General features: G+C 45.1%; 1 protein-coding gene across 1 annotated transcript; it reads right to left on the reverse strand.

The window, feature by feature from the left end:
- Positions 1-5,004: 5,004 nt before the first annotated feature.
- Positions 5,005-6,117, reverse strand: LOC143563819 (uncharacterized). Its single transcript, XM_077051278.1, has one exon. It carries the CDS (start codon positions 6,115-6,117, stop codon positions 5,005-5,007), a length of 1,113 nt encoding a protein of 370 aa, XP_076907393.1.
- Positions 6,118-20,498: the final 14,381 nt, after the last annotated feature.

The following is a 20,498-nucleotide window of genomic DNA, read 5'->3' on the forward strand; positions in this document are numbered from 1 at the left end:
CGGGTGATTTAGCTTAAATCATCCCATGGCGGAGCTTTGTTTGGCGGGTGATTTAGCTTAAATCATCCCATGGCGGAGCCTTTCTTGGCGAGTGATTTAGCTTAAATCGTCCCAAGGAGGAGCTTTGTTTGGCGGGTGATTTAGCTTAAATCATCCCATGGCGGAGCCTTTCTTGGCCAACACTTATCATCTTTGTTTCCTTTTATATGGATAATGTGCAATTTGGCGTTGATGGGTGAATTAAATGCAAGTCAGTGAAACGACTGCTGGACGTGACAGTTTGACGACGGTTGCTCTGCCCTGCAGTCTTTCTGCCTGTGTCAGGCGAGTGGGCGAGAATCCCGGTGACGCGCCCAGCTGTAACACATATCCTTTGTCACCCTATTACCGTGGTGTTCTCTGATTGGGCCACGTGTTAATCATTTTTTTTTGTATCCCTCATCCCTCATTAACTTTGATTATTATAAATAGGGGGAGGTTACACCATTTAAGCATCATTTCTCACTGTTTTCCTTCCTCCAAGCCTTCTTTATTTTATGGCTGAATCTTCCCAAACCTCCAAGACTAAGAAGAATAATACCATGGAGTTCGTCGGTTGTCGTATGTCTGCCGACGACTTCAACAATGTGGTCAGGGTCTATAACATCGGCCCTGAGTATGAGCCTGAGTTGCCTACCTCCAGCAAGACAGCTCGTGAGGCCCCCACCGACAAGATTGCCGTGTACCGGGAGTACGTCTTTTTGGGCAACTTCCGGTCGCCCCTTACCCGGTTTTTAGTGGACGTTCTGGGTGTGTGTGGGCTGCATCTCAGCCAGATTCATCCATTCGGGATGGCTCGTCTTCGCCATTTCGAATATACCTGTCATTGCCTCGGTATTACTCCGATGGTTAACAGGTTATCTGCTTTCTACCGGTGGCGTTTTACCCATGGGTGGTACAACTTGAATACTCGCCCTGGTGCCAAGGCTATCGCCTTAGATGCACCATCGAGTTTGCATGAGTGGAAGAGTGTGTTCTTCTACGTTTCCGCGCGCGTGGTTCCACATCCTATGTTCTTTACGGATGTGAAAGAGCTTCCTGAGCCGAAAGTGGCTCCTTATACCGATTCCGACTGGTTCAACACTTTGCGGGACAGCCTCTCTCCACTCCGTCACTATTCGGAGCGCACGTTGGTGCTATTCAGCATGAGCAGCATTTGGGATGATGCGGCTTTTGTGCCCACTATTCTTAACGGTGGTCAAGGTTAACGTTGGTTTTTTTTTTGCTCCGAAATGTGATTTGTTTTTGCGATGTTTTAACTTGTTTTTCTTTCAGAGGTGGACGACCGCATGCTCCTCTTGCAGCCTGCGCCTGAGGGCGTCAAAATGCTAGGGCGGAGGGATTTAGGTCCCCGCGAGGAGTCAATCCTTGTTCGGACCGCTCAAAACATTGTGTTTCCTCTTCCTATGGGGCGATCACCTGTATCGCGACCGCTGCCAACTCCTAGCTCTGTTGCCCTTCAGAGTGGTAGGTTCAACTGTTTTATCATTTTTGCTTTCTATTTGGTTATCTTGCTAACCTCTCATTTTCTTTTTCATGTAGAAGATCTAACGTTGTGCGCCTTCCTAAGTGTAGTAGTAGGGGCGTACAACGCGGTGTTGGGGAGACGGTTGCGTCTCCGATAGACACCGCCGTAAGAGACGCCGTGGATGATGATGACGATGGCGTCATGATCTCCAATGTTCCTTTTGAGGAACCGGCGCCTTCGTCGGCATCATTGCTTGAAGCACTCGGTTTGAGTGCCAGCATGGCGTCTTCCCCAACCACCTCCGCACAGGTTTCTGATGGCTTCTCCTCGCCAACAGCTTCACAGCCTGTGGTTGCTGTGTCTGCGCAGTCTACAGCAGTTGCCACTCCAATATTGGTGGCTACTGATGTATTTTCTGCAGCTGCAGCCTCTGGAACCGTTGTCGATACGAATTTCGTATCTACCGGTCCATCTTCCTCTTCCTCCTCTTCAGTGGGTGGGGCGTTCACTGTTCCACACCATTTGGGTCCCACCCCTGTGATTAATGAATATGATGAAGAGATGCCCCGCGCCTTCAAGAAACCTCGTCTTGGCGGGTTTGTCAAGCGTAGTCTTGTCAAATCGTCAGGTATAGTGTTTGATATTCTTTATTTTTGATTTGAGTTGACCTTTTCTAAATTTGTTTGTTTAATTTAGGAATGTTGGAGATTTCTTCATCGACTCTTGCTCCCGCAACTTCTGGCGTTGCTTCATCTCTGGCGACTCTGTTTGCCAGTTTGCCGATGATGACAGGTGTTGGCAGCTTGTCGGAGACTGGCCCTACTGTACAAATGCTTAGTTTGCCAATGACGACGGGTGTGGTTGGCCCGGCCAAGGCCGAAACCATTGTGACGACTGTTCGTAGCGTCAGCTGGGCCAATTCCAGTTGTCTCACCACCAGCTTCATCTGCTCAACCGATGAAGGCGATTGTGGACGAATCGCCTAAGGTTAGTCTTGAATCAGCAAGCCTTTCTGTTGCTGATTTTTTGAAATCAAGACAGTCTTCACCAGACAAGGGTTTTATTCTTGATGGTGATGAGGTTGTGCCGCTGCCCCCCTTTTCAACTTGGCGCGACGGTGCAAGGTAAATTTTTTGAACTTCAAGGCAGCAGCAGTGGCGGGTTTAGCGGATGTTTAAGTGGGGGTGTTCTAGATGTGGATATGGATCCCCGCGACTCCATGGAGGCGAGCCAAGTTTTCTGCCCTCGCTGGAACGTTAATTATGGCGCTAATTTTGAGGATCCTGCCACTTGCTCCGAATTTTTGGAGTATGTTATTCCTCCTTGTGAGCGCATTGCTCGTAAGATCCAGCCTCGGAGTACTTTGTATTCCGACACCGCTTTTCACCAAGTCCAGGCTTTCTCTTGTTTTGCGGAGTTGCTTCGCGAGAACCATGCCCTTCACGAGGACAAAATTGATGCCAGTGCTCGCATGAGAGAGATGGAACAGATGGTGAAGGATCCTGAGGCCGGCGTGTGGAGAGCCGGTAAAGAGTCTTCTGATCATCGTCAAGCGTTAAACGCTGTGGAGGCGAAACTGGAGAAGGCCGAGGCTGATCTTGCGGAGTCCATTCGTGAGCGCGCCGCTCGTTATAAGGAGTTTGAGACTGCGTGCAAGAAGTCTAATGCTGATCTTGCAGATGCACGCAGTCGCGCTCTTACTGCGAAGGAGGCTTCCGTCCGACTCGAGAGTGAAAACGCTGCGTTCCGCAAGCGTATTGAAGAGTTGGAGGTGGAAGCTTCATTAAGGAAGGCGGATGCTGGCAAGCTAGCTGACACGTTGGCTTCTAATGAGGAAGCCATTAAAGTTTTGACTTCTGAGCTTGCTGCCGCTGCTGCTGACCGCGATTGGTTGTTGAAGCATGCTATTCGCAAGGTATCCCCTAATGCTCTTTTCTTATTTTTTTATTTATCCTACTAATGCTTATCTTTTATGTAGGTTGCCCAACGTATCATTAGCGATGATGATTTGACGCGTTGTGTTGGAGTCCTTGTCAATGCTTCCCAACAACTTGGCCACAAGCCTGGTTTTCAGGAAGGCCTTACGCATTTGCGTGAGAACCTTCGGCTTGAGGCCTACTCTCTTCACGCCGCCGATGTGGATAAGGAGTACTCTGCCGCCGAGACAGAATATGATTCTCTTACGTTTCCTATTCTTTCGCAAGTTGCTGAGTATGCTAAGGAAGAAAATGGCGTGCAGCTGTTGAGGAATTTGCTTGAACCTTCGCAAGCTGGGCCTTCCGCCGCTCCTGCTAGTAGTCAAGAAGATAGCGCTGCCGTTAACTCTGGGAAGAGTGTCAACGATGTAGATTAGGTTATATCATCTTGGCTTGTATTTTTGTTATTATTTTTTTTTGTGTGTGCGGGCATAAGTGCTCGCTTGTAATTTCTTGTATATAAATGAAATGGATGCTTATTTTGTGAAATGCGGAGTATCGTTTCCATTCAATTTCGACCCTTGGCCTGTTTTTACAATTGGAATCGATTTACATATAACACCTTCGCAATTGTGTTGCGTTCCATGTTCTAGGAATCGCTGAGCCATCGAAATGCATTAGCGTGTAGGCACCTTTTCCCAACACTTAGTTAATTTGATATGGGCCTTCCTAAGACAGCGCCAATTTGCCTTGTGCATGCGCTCTTGATGCCTCGTTGTTGCGAAGAACGTAATCTCTGGCGTTGAACTCACATATCTTTACTTTGGTGTTATAATACTTTTGCAGATGGCGCTTATAATTTTGTTCTCGTATTGCGGCCAACTCTAGACGTTCTTCAAGAAGCGTTAAGTCTAACCGCCTTTCCGCATCGTTGTCATTTGGTAATGTGACTCTTGGAGAAGGAACGCCGACTTCGGCGGGGATCATTGCTTCAGTACCATACGTTAGGCTGAACGGCGTTTATGCATTACTTGCGTTTCTTTGCGTTCTTATGGCCCATAGTACGTGAGGTAACTGATCTACCCATACTGATTTATGGTTTGCTAACCTTTTCTTAATTCCGCCCACGATTGTTCTTTTGGCGCGTTCCACTTCGCCATTCCCTTGCGGATGAGCAACATAGGTGAATGTCTGCGTGACATTGAGCTCTTTTAACCAATTTTGGATATGTTGGTCAGCAAACTGTGTTCCATTGTCGCTGACCAAATTCATGGGTAATCCAAAACGACAAATTATGAATTCCCAAATAAACTTTTTGATGCTAGTTGCGTTGATTGTTGCGATCGGCTTTGCTTCGATCCACTTTGTGAAGTAATCGATCGCTACAATCAAAAATTTCACCCGGCTCGGCGCCTATGGAAATGGTCCAGTTATATCAATCGCCCATTTCTGGAATGGCCAAGAGGCTGTTACTGGTATCATGGCATTTTTCGGGCGCAGGGTGTTTGGCGCGTGGCCTTGACAAGCGCTACATTTTCTCAATTCTTTCTCGGCGTCAACATGCATGTCTGGCCAATAATATCAAGTATTCATGATTTTTGCGACCACCATCCTTGGTCCTGCTTGTACGCCACATATTCCCTCATGAATTTCTCTAAGCAGATAATTTGCATCTTGAGGGTCCACACATCTGAGGAGTGACCCCAAGTATGATCGCCTATAGAGAATGTCTTCTTGGATTGTGTAATTCAACGCTTTGTGGTGAATCTTCCGCGCTTCTGCTTTCTTTTCTGGCAGAATACCTCTTGCGAGGTAGTTGATGATTGGTGTCATCCAACTGTTTTCTGCTTCTGAACAAACGAGAATTTCTTTGTTCATTATTGAAGGTGTTTCTAGGATTTCGACGCAGACGTCTTTTGCTAGGTGTTCAAAACCAACGGCTGCAAGTTTTCTTAAGGCGTCAGCCTGTTTGTTCTCACTTCTCTTTATGTGTTTCACCTTGCATGTGGCAAAAGTTGTCATTAGCGTTTTAGCTTGCGCTATGTATGATGCCATCTTATCATCTTTTGCATTGTACGATCCTTCAATTTGATTTGCCACTAACATGGAATCCACATGTGCTTCCAAGTGGCGTGCCCCTAGCTTTTTAGCTATTCTCAAACCTGCCAACAAAGCTTCGTACTCCGCCTCATTGTTTGTGCTTTTGAATTCTAGGCGTAATGCGTACGTGAAGTGTAGCCCTTCTGGGTTGGTTATCTTTAGGCCCGCTCCAGCGCCTTCATCGTTGGAAGCTCCGTCTGTGAACATCTTCCAGACTTCATCTTTCGTTTGATTTACAGGGGTTTCGATCTCTATTTTGCATTCTTCCTCCTTTTCTTGAGGGATTTCTGCGATGAAGTCGGCCAAAACCTGGCCCTTAATTGTTGGCCTTGGTTTGTATTCGATGGCATGTTCTCCCAATTCTTTTGCCCATTTTGCGAGCCTTCCAGACAATTCTGGCTTGCTTAGCACATTTTGTAAGCGAAAGTTGGTGAGAACATGTATCGGATGGCCTTGGAAGTATCTTCTCAATCGTCGCGCTGTATGGACCAAGGATAAGACTAACTTTTCCAAGGTGGAGTATCTTGTTTCTGCGTCTGCCGGAGTGCGGCTTATGTAATAAATAGGCGTTTGAACACCATTTCTTTCCACCATCAAGACTGCGCTGACAGTTCTTTCTGATGCTGCTAAGTACACTATTAACGGTTCCCCAACTTTAGGGGCTGTAAGTGTTGGTAATTCTTCTAAGCGTGACTTAATTTCTTGGAACGCCGTTTCTCTGCTTCTTCCGTCCATCGGAATTGAGATTTCTTGAGCCAGTTTCTCAGGGTTGAGACAAACGGGAATGATCTTTCCGCATGACTAGATAAAAATCTATTCAATGCGACTAATCGGCCGTTAAGCGTTTGCACTTGTTTGATCGATTTTGGCGACGACATTTTCCGCACGGCTTCCAATTTTTCTGGGTTGGCTTTGAAGCCACCATTCATCACGATTACTCCCAGGAATTTTCCTTCCTCCATGCGGAATGAGCATTTTCCTGGGTTAAGCTTCATGCTAATTGACCTTAGAGTTCCGAAGTTCTCCTCGATATCCTTTAACATGGCTTCTTCCGTCTTGCTTTTGATGACCAAGTCATCCATGTAGACTTCCAAATTTCTTCCAATCTGAGGTTTGAACTCTCTGTCCATTAGCCTTTGGTAAGTAGACCCGGCGTTCTTGAGACCAAATTCCATCATTTTGTAACAAAATGTTCCGCTGTTCGTTCTGAACGCTGTTTTGTCTTGGTCTTTTGCCGCCATGTGGATTTGGTGATACCCTTTGTACACGTCTAAAAAGCATTTGAACTGAAAGGGTACTAGCGCGTCAACTTTAAGGTCGATCTCTGGCAGTGGATAACAATATTTTGGACAGGCTTTGTTAAGATCTTTGAAGTCTATACACATGCGCCATTGACCATTTGCCTTGGGTACCATTACTGGGTTGGCTACCCATGTTTGGTACTGGATTTCTCTGATTATACCCGCATCAATTAATTTCTGAACTTGTTCATCACATGCTTTTGCATGTTCCGGTCCCATTTTTCTTCGCTTCTGTACCACCGGAACGAAGGTTTGGTTAACCTTTAACTCGTGTTCCGCTTTGCTTCTCGGGACTCCCGTCATATCCGCCGGAGTCCAGGCGAAGAAATCAATGTTCTTGACCAACAGGGTTTTGAGTGCTGTCCGTGCTTCCTCGGAGATGGTTGGTCCAATGGTTATGGTTTGCTCTGGGAATTTTTTGTTGAGTATCCATTTTTCCACTTCTCTGGTTTTACCGAGTTTAAGCGTCTTTTGTGACGGTGTTTTTCTTTCCGCCATGTTACACTCTTTGTTGGCGTGGATCATTGCTATCCCGGTCGGGGTTGGTACCCCTACTATCCCATGTGCTGTTGACGGGGTAGCATTGAAATCACCAATGGCCTCTCTTCCCAAGATTATATCATATTGTGGGTGGGGGGGCTCCATCACTGGGAAGTCGACGTCTTCCGTTCGCGAATGGAGCCCATCACTTAGCTCGACTGGGAATGTCAGCTGCCCCAGCGAGTATGCAATACTTTGGTTGAACCCTGTGATTGGAGCGTTAACTGCTGTCAACCGACGTTTGTCTTCTTTGTCTACCAAGTCGAAACAATGGCGGTACATGATGTTGGACGTTGCCCCCGTGTCAACAAAGAAACGCGGCGTCCTGTAGTTACCGAAGACGGCTGTGATCACTAAGGGTGCTTTCTTGTTCGCCCCTCCTCTTACTCTTGGGAAAATGACTTGTTCTTCTTTCCATGGCGCCCAATCTGTTTTTCTTTTCTTGTTTTGAACATTGCTTAAGATCATATTGGCATGTAGATATTTGATCTTCTTTTCCGGTTTTCCACCATCTCTTGGGGGCGGGCGTATGTACTTTCCTCGTATGTTTCTGACAAGGTGATCCAATTTGCCATTTTTGATGCATTCTTCGATCGCGTCTTTTAAATTGATACACTGGTTTGTCGAATGGCCATGTTGCTCATGAAAGTCGCAATAAATTTTCATATATGTGCCCGGCCCCTGTTTAACTGGTGCCGGTTTTTTCAGTTGGATCCCTTCGTTGTACATTATATGGGCTGGACTTTTTGTCAGCGGAATCCACCTGGATGCGTTCGTTTGGGCGTACTCGACTGACCCTTTTGTCTTATTTTGGATGGGTCGAAGGTAGACTCTCTGTCGCTGTTCAACCTTGACCACACGGAGGACATTCTTTTGCACTGGTGAGCCCTGCTAATATCGTTTCTGGCGTCATTTTTTGCCAGTTCTTTTCCCAAGCTTTTTTCCATCCGCGCGTACCTTTTGGCCGTGGTCATAACATCGTCCCATCGCTGCGGCATGCCATCTCTGCCCATAAGGTTACGTATAAGATCGTCACACTTTACGTTTTGGCGAAAGCCTGCCAGCAGAAGTTCTTCACTTATGCCGCCGATGTTCAGCCCTTCTTGGTTAAATCTTGTGATGAAATCTTCAAGCGTTTCGTTATCTTTTCTAACGACATTCAAAATGTCCGCTGGGTCACTGATGTGTCGCCGTTGCTGGCTAAACTGTTGAGTGAACTTTTTTACCAGGTCTTCCCAGCTTGTAATTTGGCCATCTGGCAACCTTTTAAACCATGCTCTAGCGGCTCCCACTAGGGTTAGCGTGAAGATGTGGCACCATAACGGCATGGTCCACCCTGATACTAATCCCCCAGCCGTGAAGGTTTGCAAGTGATCGTCTGGATCTGAGATACCATCATACTGGCCCACCGTTGGCGGGATTTTGGGATTTTCTGGTAGCTCTGCTTCGGCTATTCTTGCTACAAACTTTGATTTTCCCGCCGTTGTTGTTGGCCGGTATGGTTTGGAAAAATCAACGGCCGCTTCTGGATGATATTTTACCAATTTTTTTGGCGTCTGGCCCTTTCCAGCTCTCTTCATAGTCCGGGTCATCTAGGCGTGAGTCTGCCTTTAGATTTGATCGCTGTGACTTGTCTCCTGCTTTGCTGGTTTGCTTAGCAGGAGATGTTTTGGCGAAAGGCGTTTTCGCACGAGCCGGTGTTGAGTTTTCTTCAGATTCCTCTCCTTCGCTGCTACTAGAAGTTGTATCAAACAGTGATCTAGGTTTCACAAAGGACACCATTTTTTCTTATACTTTGTCTCTTAGCTTCTGTTGTTCTGCCTCGAGCCACGCCATGATGTCTGGATGCATGGTTGCTTTGGAACGTGTCTTCGCTTTTTGTTTATCCGTGACGGTAGGGTAAACGGTGGAGGTGTTTAGAAGACCTCCGCCTGTATCCTCTACGTCCAGATTTTCAACGTTGCCTTCTAGATTGGCTTTTTAGCTGTGACAATCGTCATTTTCAGGTTAACTCCGTTAACTCAACTCCGTCAATTCAAACTTAAAGATTACTGAATCTATAACGCACACCTCATTACATTTAAACTAGGGTTTAAATGACGCTTAACACTTACTACATGTGTAGTCTTTCGGGATTTGCACCGAAACGCAAACGAGTTGACGCAAACGATTGGTGAAAAAACGAAAAACGTCAAAACAATAATTATGTGATGATTATGTGTTAGACTTATGTGTTATGTGATAGCATTGTTATAAACGTTAACTCAATGTGCTAGAACTAGTTAATTAAGTTAGAAAAGTAACATTTGAAAGTGGAGGGACCTAGATGTAACTTGTTATTATTATTAATAATAATAAACCTAAAACCCTAATCTCCCTCTTTCCCTCACTAGACCGATCGGCCAGCCCCCCCTCCCCCACTCTTGCGATCGCCATTCACACACACACATACAAGCAATCTTTCAAGCTTTTGATTGAAGATTAAGGTGCTAGGAAGGTATAAACAACTATCCTATGCATCCTCTATGCTTAATTTTCGATTTTCAATGGGTTAATTATAAACCCTAGGTCCGATTTCTATATGTTATTGTGTTCATATGATTTTGTTTGATTTGATGGTGTATTGATGATGATTTGATAACTAGAATTGATATTGTTACATGTTAATTGTTGTGTCTTTGATTTTGAGATCAAATAAAACCCTAACCATGTATGTATGGTGTAATTGATATGCATGGATAGTGGTTATGGTGTTTAGAGTGTTATATGAACGGATTATGATCCATAGATGGTTAATATGTTGAGTTTTGTTGCAAACAGTTTCTGGACAGATTGTGTTGTTGATGTTCAATTGACTGTATCTGGGTGTAAATGTGAAAATTGGTTGAGATTATTGATACTACAGTAAACTAGGTTGAGTCTAGTTTCTAGAGAATATAAATTTGCAATTTTTGGACGTGTATAAGTTAACCTTTATGATTTTACAAAAAACATTGTGCAAAGCTGAGTTGTTAGACCTGCTGTTAGGTTGTTTTGTAAATGTTATATCTCATGAACTACGAGACCAATTGGGTTGGTTCCACTTCTGGAAGTTGACTTGTTGAGTTAGGAACCTAACCCAAGTGGTCTTGCACTTGTTGGAGTTTTCATTTAACGGGAATTTCAAATAAAATTCTGTTGCGCATAAATTTGACTGTTGTGAGTTTGCTGTGGTAAATCGATCATTGTGAGAAATATATGTGGAATAAAAATAAAATAAAATATTTTCTGGAAACCTAATACATATATGCTTTTGTGATGATTTTTGGTAAATTAATTGAGATGCTATGATCGGTGGAATAGACTAGTTTTACAAGTAGAATTCTGTCGTTAAGAAACTAGTTGCTGAATTTTGTAAAAGTTGCATGAAACATGGTATTTGCTAATTAATTGTCGTGTTTTGACTAAATTGCCCTTGAAGGGAATGATTGCTAATTAATTGTCGTGTTTTGACCAAATTGCCCTTGAGGGGAATGATTTCTAATTAATTGTCGTGTTTTGACCAAATTGCCCTTGCGGGGAATAATTGCTAGTTAATTGTTATGTGTTGACCAAATTGCCCTCACGGGGAGTAATTGCTAGTGATGTACATTATTAATACATGACACGTAAATAATTGCTCACACATGTAGTGTATCAAAAATGTACTTGTTAAAGTCACACACGATTCACAAACGAAACACGAAACATATTGTGTGCATAGGTATTATGTGCCGTGTCTAGAGACTCGATAATAATTCCGACACTTAGAAAAATCTCTTTGTTGTTTTAGAACGCTAGAGAGAGTTTTTCTGTGACGCGCATCCTTTGGTGATTTATTTTTGGGAATTCTTTGCAAACAGTGAGTTTCACTTACCCCTTTTAAACTGTTTTAAACGCTTTTCACTTGGGGGAAATAACATACTCCGATAAACGCATTTAAGATTTTGTTAGTAAATTATATATCACTTGTAAAGGCTAAGTGGCAAACGAAACATTTGAAGTCCTACACATCGAACCGGTTAATATTTGGAATAGCGAGTCACTGTTGAGTAGTACTACTGGGTTTGACAAACCCCACACAACGCTAAACTCGACTGGAGGTCGAGCGGGTGTAATTTTGGCTAACACGTACCATGGTCTGGATGACCTGGTGACAAGGCACTTGATAAACAGTCAGCTTCGGTGTCGAACACTTAGTAATACTTGTTGTATAGGCTAGCTACCTATCGATATATAATTGATTTAACACTATCTGGTAACGCAAAACGCTTAACGCAAAACGCTTAACGCAAAACGCTGAACGCAAACGCTAAACGCTTTATTTTATATAAACTTGTGAACTCACCAACCTTGTGTTGACACTTTTAGTATGTTATTCTCAGGTAGCCGAGGCGGGCGCGCGGTATAGGATCATGCATGGTTTTTGAACATTCTGATATGCAAACATGTTTTTAACTATTATTACTTGGGTTTTTAAGTCGTCCTGCATGACGCAACTTTTGTCTTTTGGTTTTTACGCTTCCGCACTTAATTTCATTTAAACGTTTTTATGGTTTGATTATAACAAATGATTCTGATCCTGTTAGTTCACACCCTCTGACGGTAAAACTCCGTTAGTGGAATTTGAGGGTGTGACATTAGCCAACCTCCTTTGGTGTAGTCTTGCCACTCATCTGAGTCAAGAACGGAGTGAATTAATGTTCTAGCTATATGCACGGATGGCGCCAATGAAGAAACACGAATCCACCCCTCAAGGTCTAACACGTTAGTTCGAGGGTAATGGTTAAGTATTCTACACGAGGGGTTATAAAACCTTCTTGGCGCAGACAAGTGTAACCTGCAAAACAGAAACACCGTGAGCTCGTTACGAGGAAGGGGGGAGATTCTCTCGTAACCACCCTCCGGCGTGAGAATCAGTACTTGATAGTACGAAGTAGTATAATTTGATAACGATAGTAGGAGAAAGTATATCCTTTACCATTTGGAGGTTTACTGGTATTTATAGCCGGAGGAGAGAGAGTGTGACCAACCACCTTGTCAGGTTTTCCACCAATAATATTCTCCATTCGTGCGGTCGTGGTGGTTGGTAGAAGTTGGTGGGCATCATGGCCTTTTGACAAGGACGTGGTTGTACTGTTTGTATTGTCCTTTATGTATTGTCTAATCTCCATTGGTTTGGTGTTTATCCCTATGTGGGTTACCATCTTTTTGTCCCATGCTGGTGGGACCTTTGCATTACCATTCCCGAGGTGTCAGGAAAAGTAATATTGGACTACACTCTTCGCGCCATGCACTACGCCCGGCGTTAGTGATATTCTGGCGCCTAGTGTTCCGCCCAGCGTACGCAGTTAGTGATACTTTGCCAAATGGTGGGTTTCATACCCTACCTCTACAAGAGTTATTGCCTCTTCAAATGCCTCCATACTAAAGGTCGAGCATATAGTGTGAACACATTTCTTCTGTCTTTAAGTATCGTTTTTGGTTGTTACACTAATGGTATACAATAGTTTTTGTTCATCTTTCCCCTTAGTCGGGAAACAACGTTTTTTTAAAGTTCCATTCCCTGGCCTAGTTGGATGCGTCATTTCCTCAAATAAATGCCCTAACTGTGTATTAACACATTGAAAGACTTTGGCATGTGTTCACTTAACTTCTCACATAAGTGCTCATTGTGGACCATATTAATGAATCCGCTTATCTTCATGGTCTTCGGAAAATCTTTTATTAACATGCTCTCTCTAATAAACCTTTTTAAAATTGTGTCACCTTTTCATCATCCCTTCTTAGAAGATAAAGAACTTCAAGGATGACTATCACCACTAACGGGGTCACTTAGGCCAGTGTGAATGTAAATTGTAGTTTCCTTTTCTATGAGAAGGGGGAAAGTGAATTAAATGTAATACTGATCGTGTTGGGATAAACCCGCTACTATTAGATGCATAATTACATATACATATACTATCAAACTAAATGATTCATCGTTTGATGAGTGTCGCTCCTTAAAGATCTTCCCAGATTGTATGATCTAGGGCATTTAATGCACGACATGACCCTTCTGTGAGGATTCCACGTGTTCTGACATTTCTCCATTCATGCGCGTCTTCTGTTTAAGTATCTCGGTCTAGGTCTCATGGGTCATGTGCCACTTACTAATCTTTGTCCAACGAACCGTATGTGAGTCCGACCTTATTTTGTTGAGATGAGTTCCTTATTCGTAATATGATGTTGGGTATTATCTCTGAATATTTTCTGAGTGAACCAATATGGGTTATTTCGGTCGTTCCTTGTCCTTTTTATTTTTTGGGACCTTGAGTATGGTCGAATCAAGTTTTTGTTCTAATGGAGAGAGGATTAGCTTTTCAGGAAATTTCCAAACAAACAATATGACTTTCCTAGAATTATTTATGTATCTATGAATAATTTATTCGAGATGTGAGTAAAACTCAAATTGAAGAAGAATATAATTGAAGAGGTAGGTCCCAGCAGAGCCCAGTTGGACCCGCAAGACTCACCTTGAAGAGGGACGTCTGCGCAGAAACCAACTGGATCCGCAGGACCCACCATGCTCAGAGACGTGACGTCCTTACGCGCAGTACGCAAGTTGTTCCCGCAGGAAAAGCCTCCCAATGGTGAAGTACCCCGCCTGTTCCCGCAGCTGCGGATACAAGCCATCAGGGAAGGCTACCCGCGCAGCAAGGCTACACGCACAAGGCACTTAACTCTTAAATAATTCAGTAATGTCACCTGAAGAAGGAGTGAGCAAGCCGGGAACACTCCCGCACAAAGCCGGGAAAACTCCCGCCCAAATGAGCCAGTCCGTACGATACTGGAGGATCTTTTGTACTGTACCTGACGAGGTATGGACAAAAGATCTGACCAAGGACACGACAGCTCACTGACAACAGTATGACGAGCAGCATGCTCTTGTACTGTATCACTATTAGCCGCTGCCTACTCACCAACCTGTCGGAGGACGTGCATAGCCTGCAGTTGGTGGAACAGGAATAGTACACAGCCGGCCTGGTCACTATCAGCCGCTGCCTACCCACCAACCACCAGCATGGCATGTGCGTAGCCCACAGTTGGCAGAACAGGAACACTATTCAGCCGGCTGTACCTGCTTGGAAACCTACCTTCGGCTATAAATACTCCAACACCTTGAATGGTATCATCTTATCTCATATCTCATATCTCATATCTCATATCTTGATATATTACCTGATATCTGCTCTAGTCATTCTCTTAATATACACTTATATTCAAGAGCAATCTAGTCTGATTCTCACGCCGGAGGGTGGTCACAAGGAGGTACCCCCCCCTTCTCAGTGACGAGCTCACGGTCTGTTTTGCAGGTTATCAGAAGAACCTTCTTCGCCGGATCTAACCCCTCGTGGGAAACATCTACTTAACCCCCAGATTGTCCATAATCTGCCCGGGGTCGATTAGTGTTTCTTCATTGGCGCCATCCGTGCATAAAAGCTAGAACTTATTCTTTTTCAGTTTTTTCAAAACTTCTGGAAAGATGGTTAAGGTTACTCCGTTGCCAAGATCAACGAGTGACCAAGAAGCCCCGGTAACCACAACCCCAGCGACTGGGGGGAATACCGGCGAGTACACAAATTTTACGAACACTACCCCGGTTACCCAAGCCGGGGCAAGTGCAGTAAACAATCATCCCCTGGGATTCATTAATGCCCAGGCGGAAAGACAACGGACGAGGCTCCCCCGCCAAACACTTGATCAAGTTAAAGCGTGGGCGGAAGCACGTCAGAAGGAATTCCAAGCTGAGTTGGACGAACGCTTACGTTCACTCCAACAGGCTGACGAGTTCGGAAGCACTCGACAACAGCTCAACATGAGCAATGAGTGCGAGTACTTGGACGATGATTCTGAGGAATCCGACACCGACGCAAACCCTCGCCATAGGGCGAAAGGGAAGCGTAAAGAAACGGACTTCCAACCGAGAAGGAATTTTGGAGAAACCTTCAAACCAAAAAACGCGGGTGGAAACCCACGTGACTTCTCTAAAACCTTCAGACCAACCGCTGCAAATGCGGGAACCTCCAAGTTTGTAAGGGACATTGCGGAAGCAATCGCCCCAAGAAGTACCAAACAGATGTCAAACATCGGCACCTATGATGGTATATCTGACCCAGACGATCATTTGAACAGATTCATAGCGGGGGCAACCGTCAGCAACTGGACGGAACCCACATGGTGTTATATGTTCCAGATGACGCTGGTTGGAGCAGCCAGAGCGTGGTTCGACCGTCTACCGGTCCACCACATCTACGATTGGGCAGACTTCCAACAGAAGTTTAGCCAATACTTCAGCCAACAAAGAAAGTATACCGAAGAGCAATGGACAATCCTCAATTGCATTCGAGAGGAAGATGAATCTTTGCTAGACTTCATCACTCGCTTCAACTCAAAGAAGCTAAGTCTGGGTAATATTAGCGAAGATCTTGTTCGAGCTGCTTTCATCCAGGGCACAAAAGACCCAGAGCTCATCCGCACCTTAACGGGTAAAGATGGCATGCCATCCACATGGGATGCCATCATGACAGCAGCTAAACGCTTCGCGGAAACGGAAAAGCAACTGGGTAGAGATCTTCCCCAAAGCACAAATCTCTACACCCAGAAAACAAGAGAAAACAATGTCCTTACCGCTCGACTAAACAAAAAGAGGAAGCTAGGCATTTGGCAGTCAAGGGTAAACTTTGACACCTCATCCGGCTCGCACCCTCGGTTAGGCGGAAAGGATAACATGCCGTCAAACCGGAACTCCAGATGGACGCCACTCACCAAAAGCGTCACCGAGATATTCGACACCGAGAGACTCCCATGGCCAAAGGCTCCAATAATCCGAGAGCGTTACAACGCTGATCAGAGCAAATTCTGTGACTTCCACAGGACAAGAGGCCACAACACTGAGGAATGCGTAGACTTGAAGGACATCGTCGAAGCATTTGTCAGAGATGGGACGCTCACGCACCTCGTGGCGTAATGAACGCTGAGCAGGCTAATGCGTGTAGAACCCCAGTTGGGGAAAACACGAATAAAACTGCAGCTTCAATGTCGGAGACTACATACTGCATAAACAACGAGATTCCGAACCAAGTGCATATCGGCTCGAAAGGCTCGATGACACTCCCAAGAACATGGAAGGGAGCTCAATTACACAGTCTGCATGTAGATCAATTCCAAACTTGTAAAAGAAAAGGCCCAGAGCCACTTCTAATGGAAATGATTCTCCTTATCACATTGACGCTGATGGTCTTACATTTATACTTAATGAACTTTCCACACTGATATGCCGGTCTTCACCGCATACATAAGTGGGGAAGTAAGTCGTTGCTTGTGGAAGGCGGCAAAACCCGCATAAACACAAAAAACGGCCAACCTTCACGCAGGTCAGTTATAGGTAAAGTTGGGTCATCCCACTAAATGAAAGTGCCGGTCCTACCCGCACAAATCATGATAGAGGAAACCGAACTAACCTATTGACAACCGCGCGTCGAACGGTTAATTTATTCAAAACACTGATATTCCCCCACCGCATAAATAAGTGTGAAAAGAAGTCGTTGCGTGTGGAAGGCGGCAAAACCCGCATAAACACAAAAAACGGCAAGAATTTCTAAGGAAAAGATGAGGAAAACCTTCACGCAGGTCAGCCATAGGTAAAGTTTGGTCATCCTACTAAATGCAAGTGACAGTTTTACCCGCACAATCATGATAGAGGAAACTGAACTTTAACCTATCGACAACCGCGCGTCGAACGGTTAACTTATTTAGAACACTTAGAAAATTTCTAACGAAAAGATGAGGAAAACCTCCACGCAGGTGAGATATAGGTAAAGTTTAGCCATCCTACTAAGTGCAAGTGACGGTCTTACCCGCACAATCACAAAGGAGGAAGCAAAACTTCAACCTATTATCTACCACGTTCAAAGGTTAACTTATTCTAAACACTTAGAAAATTTCTAAGGAGAAGATGAGGAAAACCTCCACGCAGGTCAGATATAGGTAAAGTTTAGCCATCCTACTAAGTTCACGTGACGGTCTTACCCGCACAATCACGAAGGAGGAAGCAAAACTTCAACCTATTATCTACCACGTTCAAAGGTTAACTTATTCAGAACACTTGGAAAGTTGCTAATTTAAACTAAAGTATGCATGAGCAAGTCATATAACGTTTATAAAGCAAGTCATCCACTGAAAGTAGCGGTCCTACCCGCACAAAGATTTATATTCCATAATAATTCAAGTATTACAAGAATGGCCGGGTATCTACCCGCCTACAAGAATATAAATCTATACAATGTAAACCTATCCTAACAGTGGGAAGGGATCTAAAGGTTCAAGCTTCAGGACCACTCCCTCCAAACCCACTTGTATCGGGACGACGCGAGCGGAGATATAGAAGAACTCCCGCTTCCAAGACCGAAGACTGCGCTCGGTTGCGCAGATCTTCAGACCCTTGATCCGATTGACCAAGGTGTACCACCCCTGGATGCACCTCCAGGAGTAGAAGGTCATCAACCGATCAACGTGGGGCTCCATACCCAGAATGAGGCACACCCACTCAAAGTGGCGGATCTTGGCGATCGCCATCGGGTGTACCTCCGTCAGATGCACACCGTGCCTCTCCAAGACACGGTATACAAACTTCGTCAATGGGAACCTGAGATTCCCATAAACGAAGAATGCAGCATACACCCCTATTTTGCCCTTGGGGGCATCGTACACCGTCTGGTGTGGCTCCGGAAACTCAGGCTCGAACGGCTCGAGCATGAACTTCCGGACGATGTACTGATAAAGCTCGGTGGGAAGAGCACACTGGCATTCGCCATCAGTGCTCTTATCGTCTTTATCAGACGTAGACGTCGGAATCTCGACGTACACGTCAGGTTCCTCGGCGGCAGCCTCAAAATCGTGAGTAGAAGACATGGTTTGGAGGTAAAGAAGAACGATTTCAGGAGAATGCTTGGCAGAAAGTTAAGAGTATTCGCCGGAAATCGTTTAGAAGAAGAGAAAAGTGAAAGTGTGGATTAAGATGCACCCTCTCCCCCTTTATATACTCATCGCAATAAATGCGATGAATTTAATGCGGAAGAGAGAGAAATCACAGGTGCAATGAAACTATGACACGTGGAAAAAGCAAGCTGGCAACAGCTGTTGACGGGATGCGAGCCGTAAAATCCGCACCCACGCGCCCAAAAAATCGCGCCCACGCGCCTGTAAAAGCGTCTGGAATGACCATGTACTGTCACGTCGCCATAACTTCCTGCACGTCCTGAAACTGTCAGAAGAAACCGTCGGACTACTCAACCGTCCTTTCAACTGTTGGGACTGTTCTTATCCTTTTACCAACTCTTCGAATTTCAAAAAATTCAAAAAGATTCAAAAGTAAGCGGGAATATACCCCTTACCTTGGCAACCAAGTAACTATAAGACAGGTGCGAGTACAGTGTTAAGGCAAAACCCTTCACATACTTAGCACCTGCAGGGAATTGAAGCCAAGAATACCTCGGCGACCAAGTAACTATAAGACGGGTGCGAGTACAGTGTCAAGGCAAAACCCTTCACATACTTAGCACCCGCAGGGAATTGAAGCCAGGAATACCTTGGAAGTAAAGTAACTATAAGACGAGTGCGGGTACAGTGTCAAGGCGAAACCCTTCACATACCTAGCACTCCGCAGGGAATTGAAACCAAGAATGATCTTCTGGGCCATGCTTGCGGAAACGGGAATAACATCCCCGCATAGCGGGAACGTCGAGAACTAGATTGTTTGAAGCTCCAAGATGGAATTGGTTGTTTTAACATAATTGATCACTATGTTCAAAACTACCAAAACCTCATGGAGAATCTATAAAAGTGGAACTCAACGCTCCTGACTTGCGAGGAGGTTACAGACCTACCCGCATCATACCCAAAGATCAAGCAGAAAAGTCGGGAATTTCTGCACGTGACATTAGGACTTCCGCGGGAAGAATCCCCATGGAAAACCTTAAAACTAAACCCTTTTCAAAACCCTTTGCTTAAGTCCAAAAGTTCACCTCACTTATTAACAACTCATGAGAAGAACATTGGACTGGGGGGACTTGAAGATGTAGGTCCCAGCAGAGCCCAGTTGGACCCGCAAGACTCACCTTGAAGAGGGACGTCTGCGCAGAAACCAACTGGATCCGCAGGACCCACCATGCTCAGAGACGTGACGTCCTTACGCGCAGTACGCAAGCTGTTCCCGCAGGAAAAGCCTCCCAATGGTGAAGTACCCCGCCTGTTCCCGCAGCTGCGGATACAAGCCATCAGGGAAGGCTACCCGCGCAGCAAGGCTACACGCACAAGGCACTTAACTCTTAAATAATTCAGTAATGTCACCTGAAGAAGGAGTGAGCAAGCCGGGAACACTCCCGCACAAAGCCGGGAAAACTCCCGACCAAATGAGCCAGTCCGTACGATACTGGAGGATCTTTTGTACTGTACCTGACGAGGTATGGACAAAAGATCTGACAAAGGACACGACAGCTCACTGACAACAGTATGACGAGCAGCATGCTCTTGTACTGTATCACTATTAGCCGCTGCCTACTCACCAACCTGTCGGAGGACGTGCATAGCCTGCAGTTGGTGGAACAGGAATAGTACACAGCCGGCCTGGTCACTATCAGCCGCTGCCTACCCACCAACCACCAGCATGGCATGTGCGTAGCCCACAGTTGGCAGAACAGGAACACTATTCAGCCGGCTGTACCTGCTTGGAAACCTACCTTCGGCTATAAATACTCCAACACCTTGAATGGTATCATCTTATCTCATATCTCATATCTCATATCTCATATCTTGATATATTACCTGATATCTGCTCTAGTCATTCTCTTAATATACACTTATATTCAAGAGCAATCTAGTCTGTTTCTCACGCCGGAGGGTGGTCACAAGGAGGTACCCCCCCCTTCTCAGTGACGAGCTCACGGTCTGTTTTGCAGGTTATCAGAAGAACCATCTTCGCCGAATCTAACCCCTCGTGGGAAACATCTACTTAACCCCCAGATTGTCCATAATCTGCCCGGGGTCGATTAGTGTTTCTTCAATAATCCTTGGATT

This window comes from Bidens hawaiensis, unplaced genomic scaffold (genome assembly GCF_021521415.1).
Source record: "Bidens hawaiensis isolate Kalapana, Puna unplaced genomic scaffold, B.hawaiensis_p1.1 tig00021530_1, whole genome shotgun sequence".
NCBI lineage: Eukaryota > Viridiplantae > Streptophyta > Magnoliopsida > Asterales > Asteraceae > Bidens > Bidens hawaiensis.

What these genes read in the sequence shown, in the direction of transcription:
- LOC143563819 (XM_077051278.1), bottom strand. Translation starts at nt 6,117, where the DNA reads ATGGTGGAAAGAAATGGTGTTCAAACGCCTATTTATTACATAAGCCGC.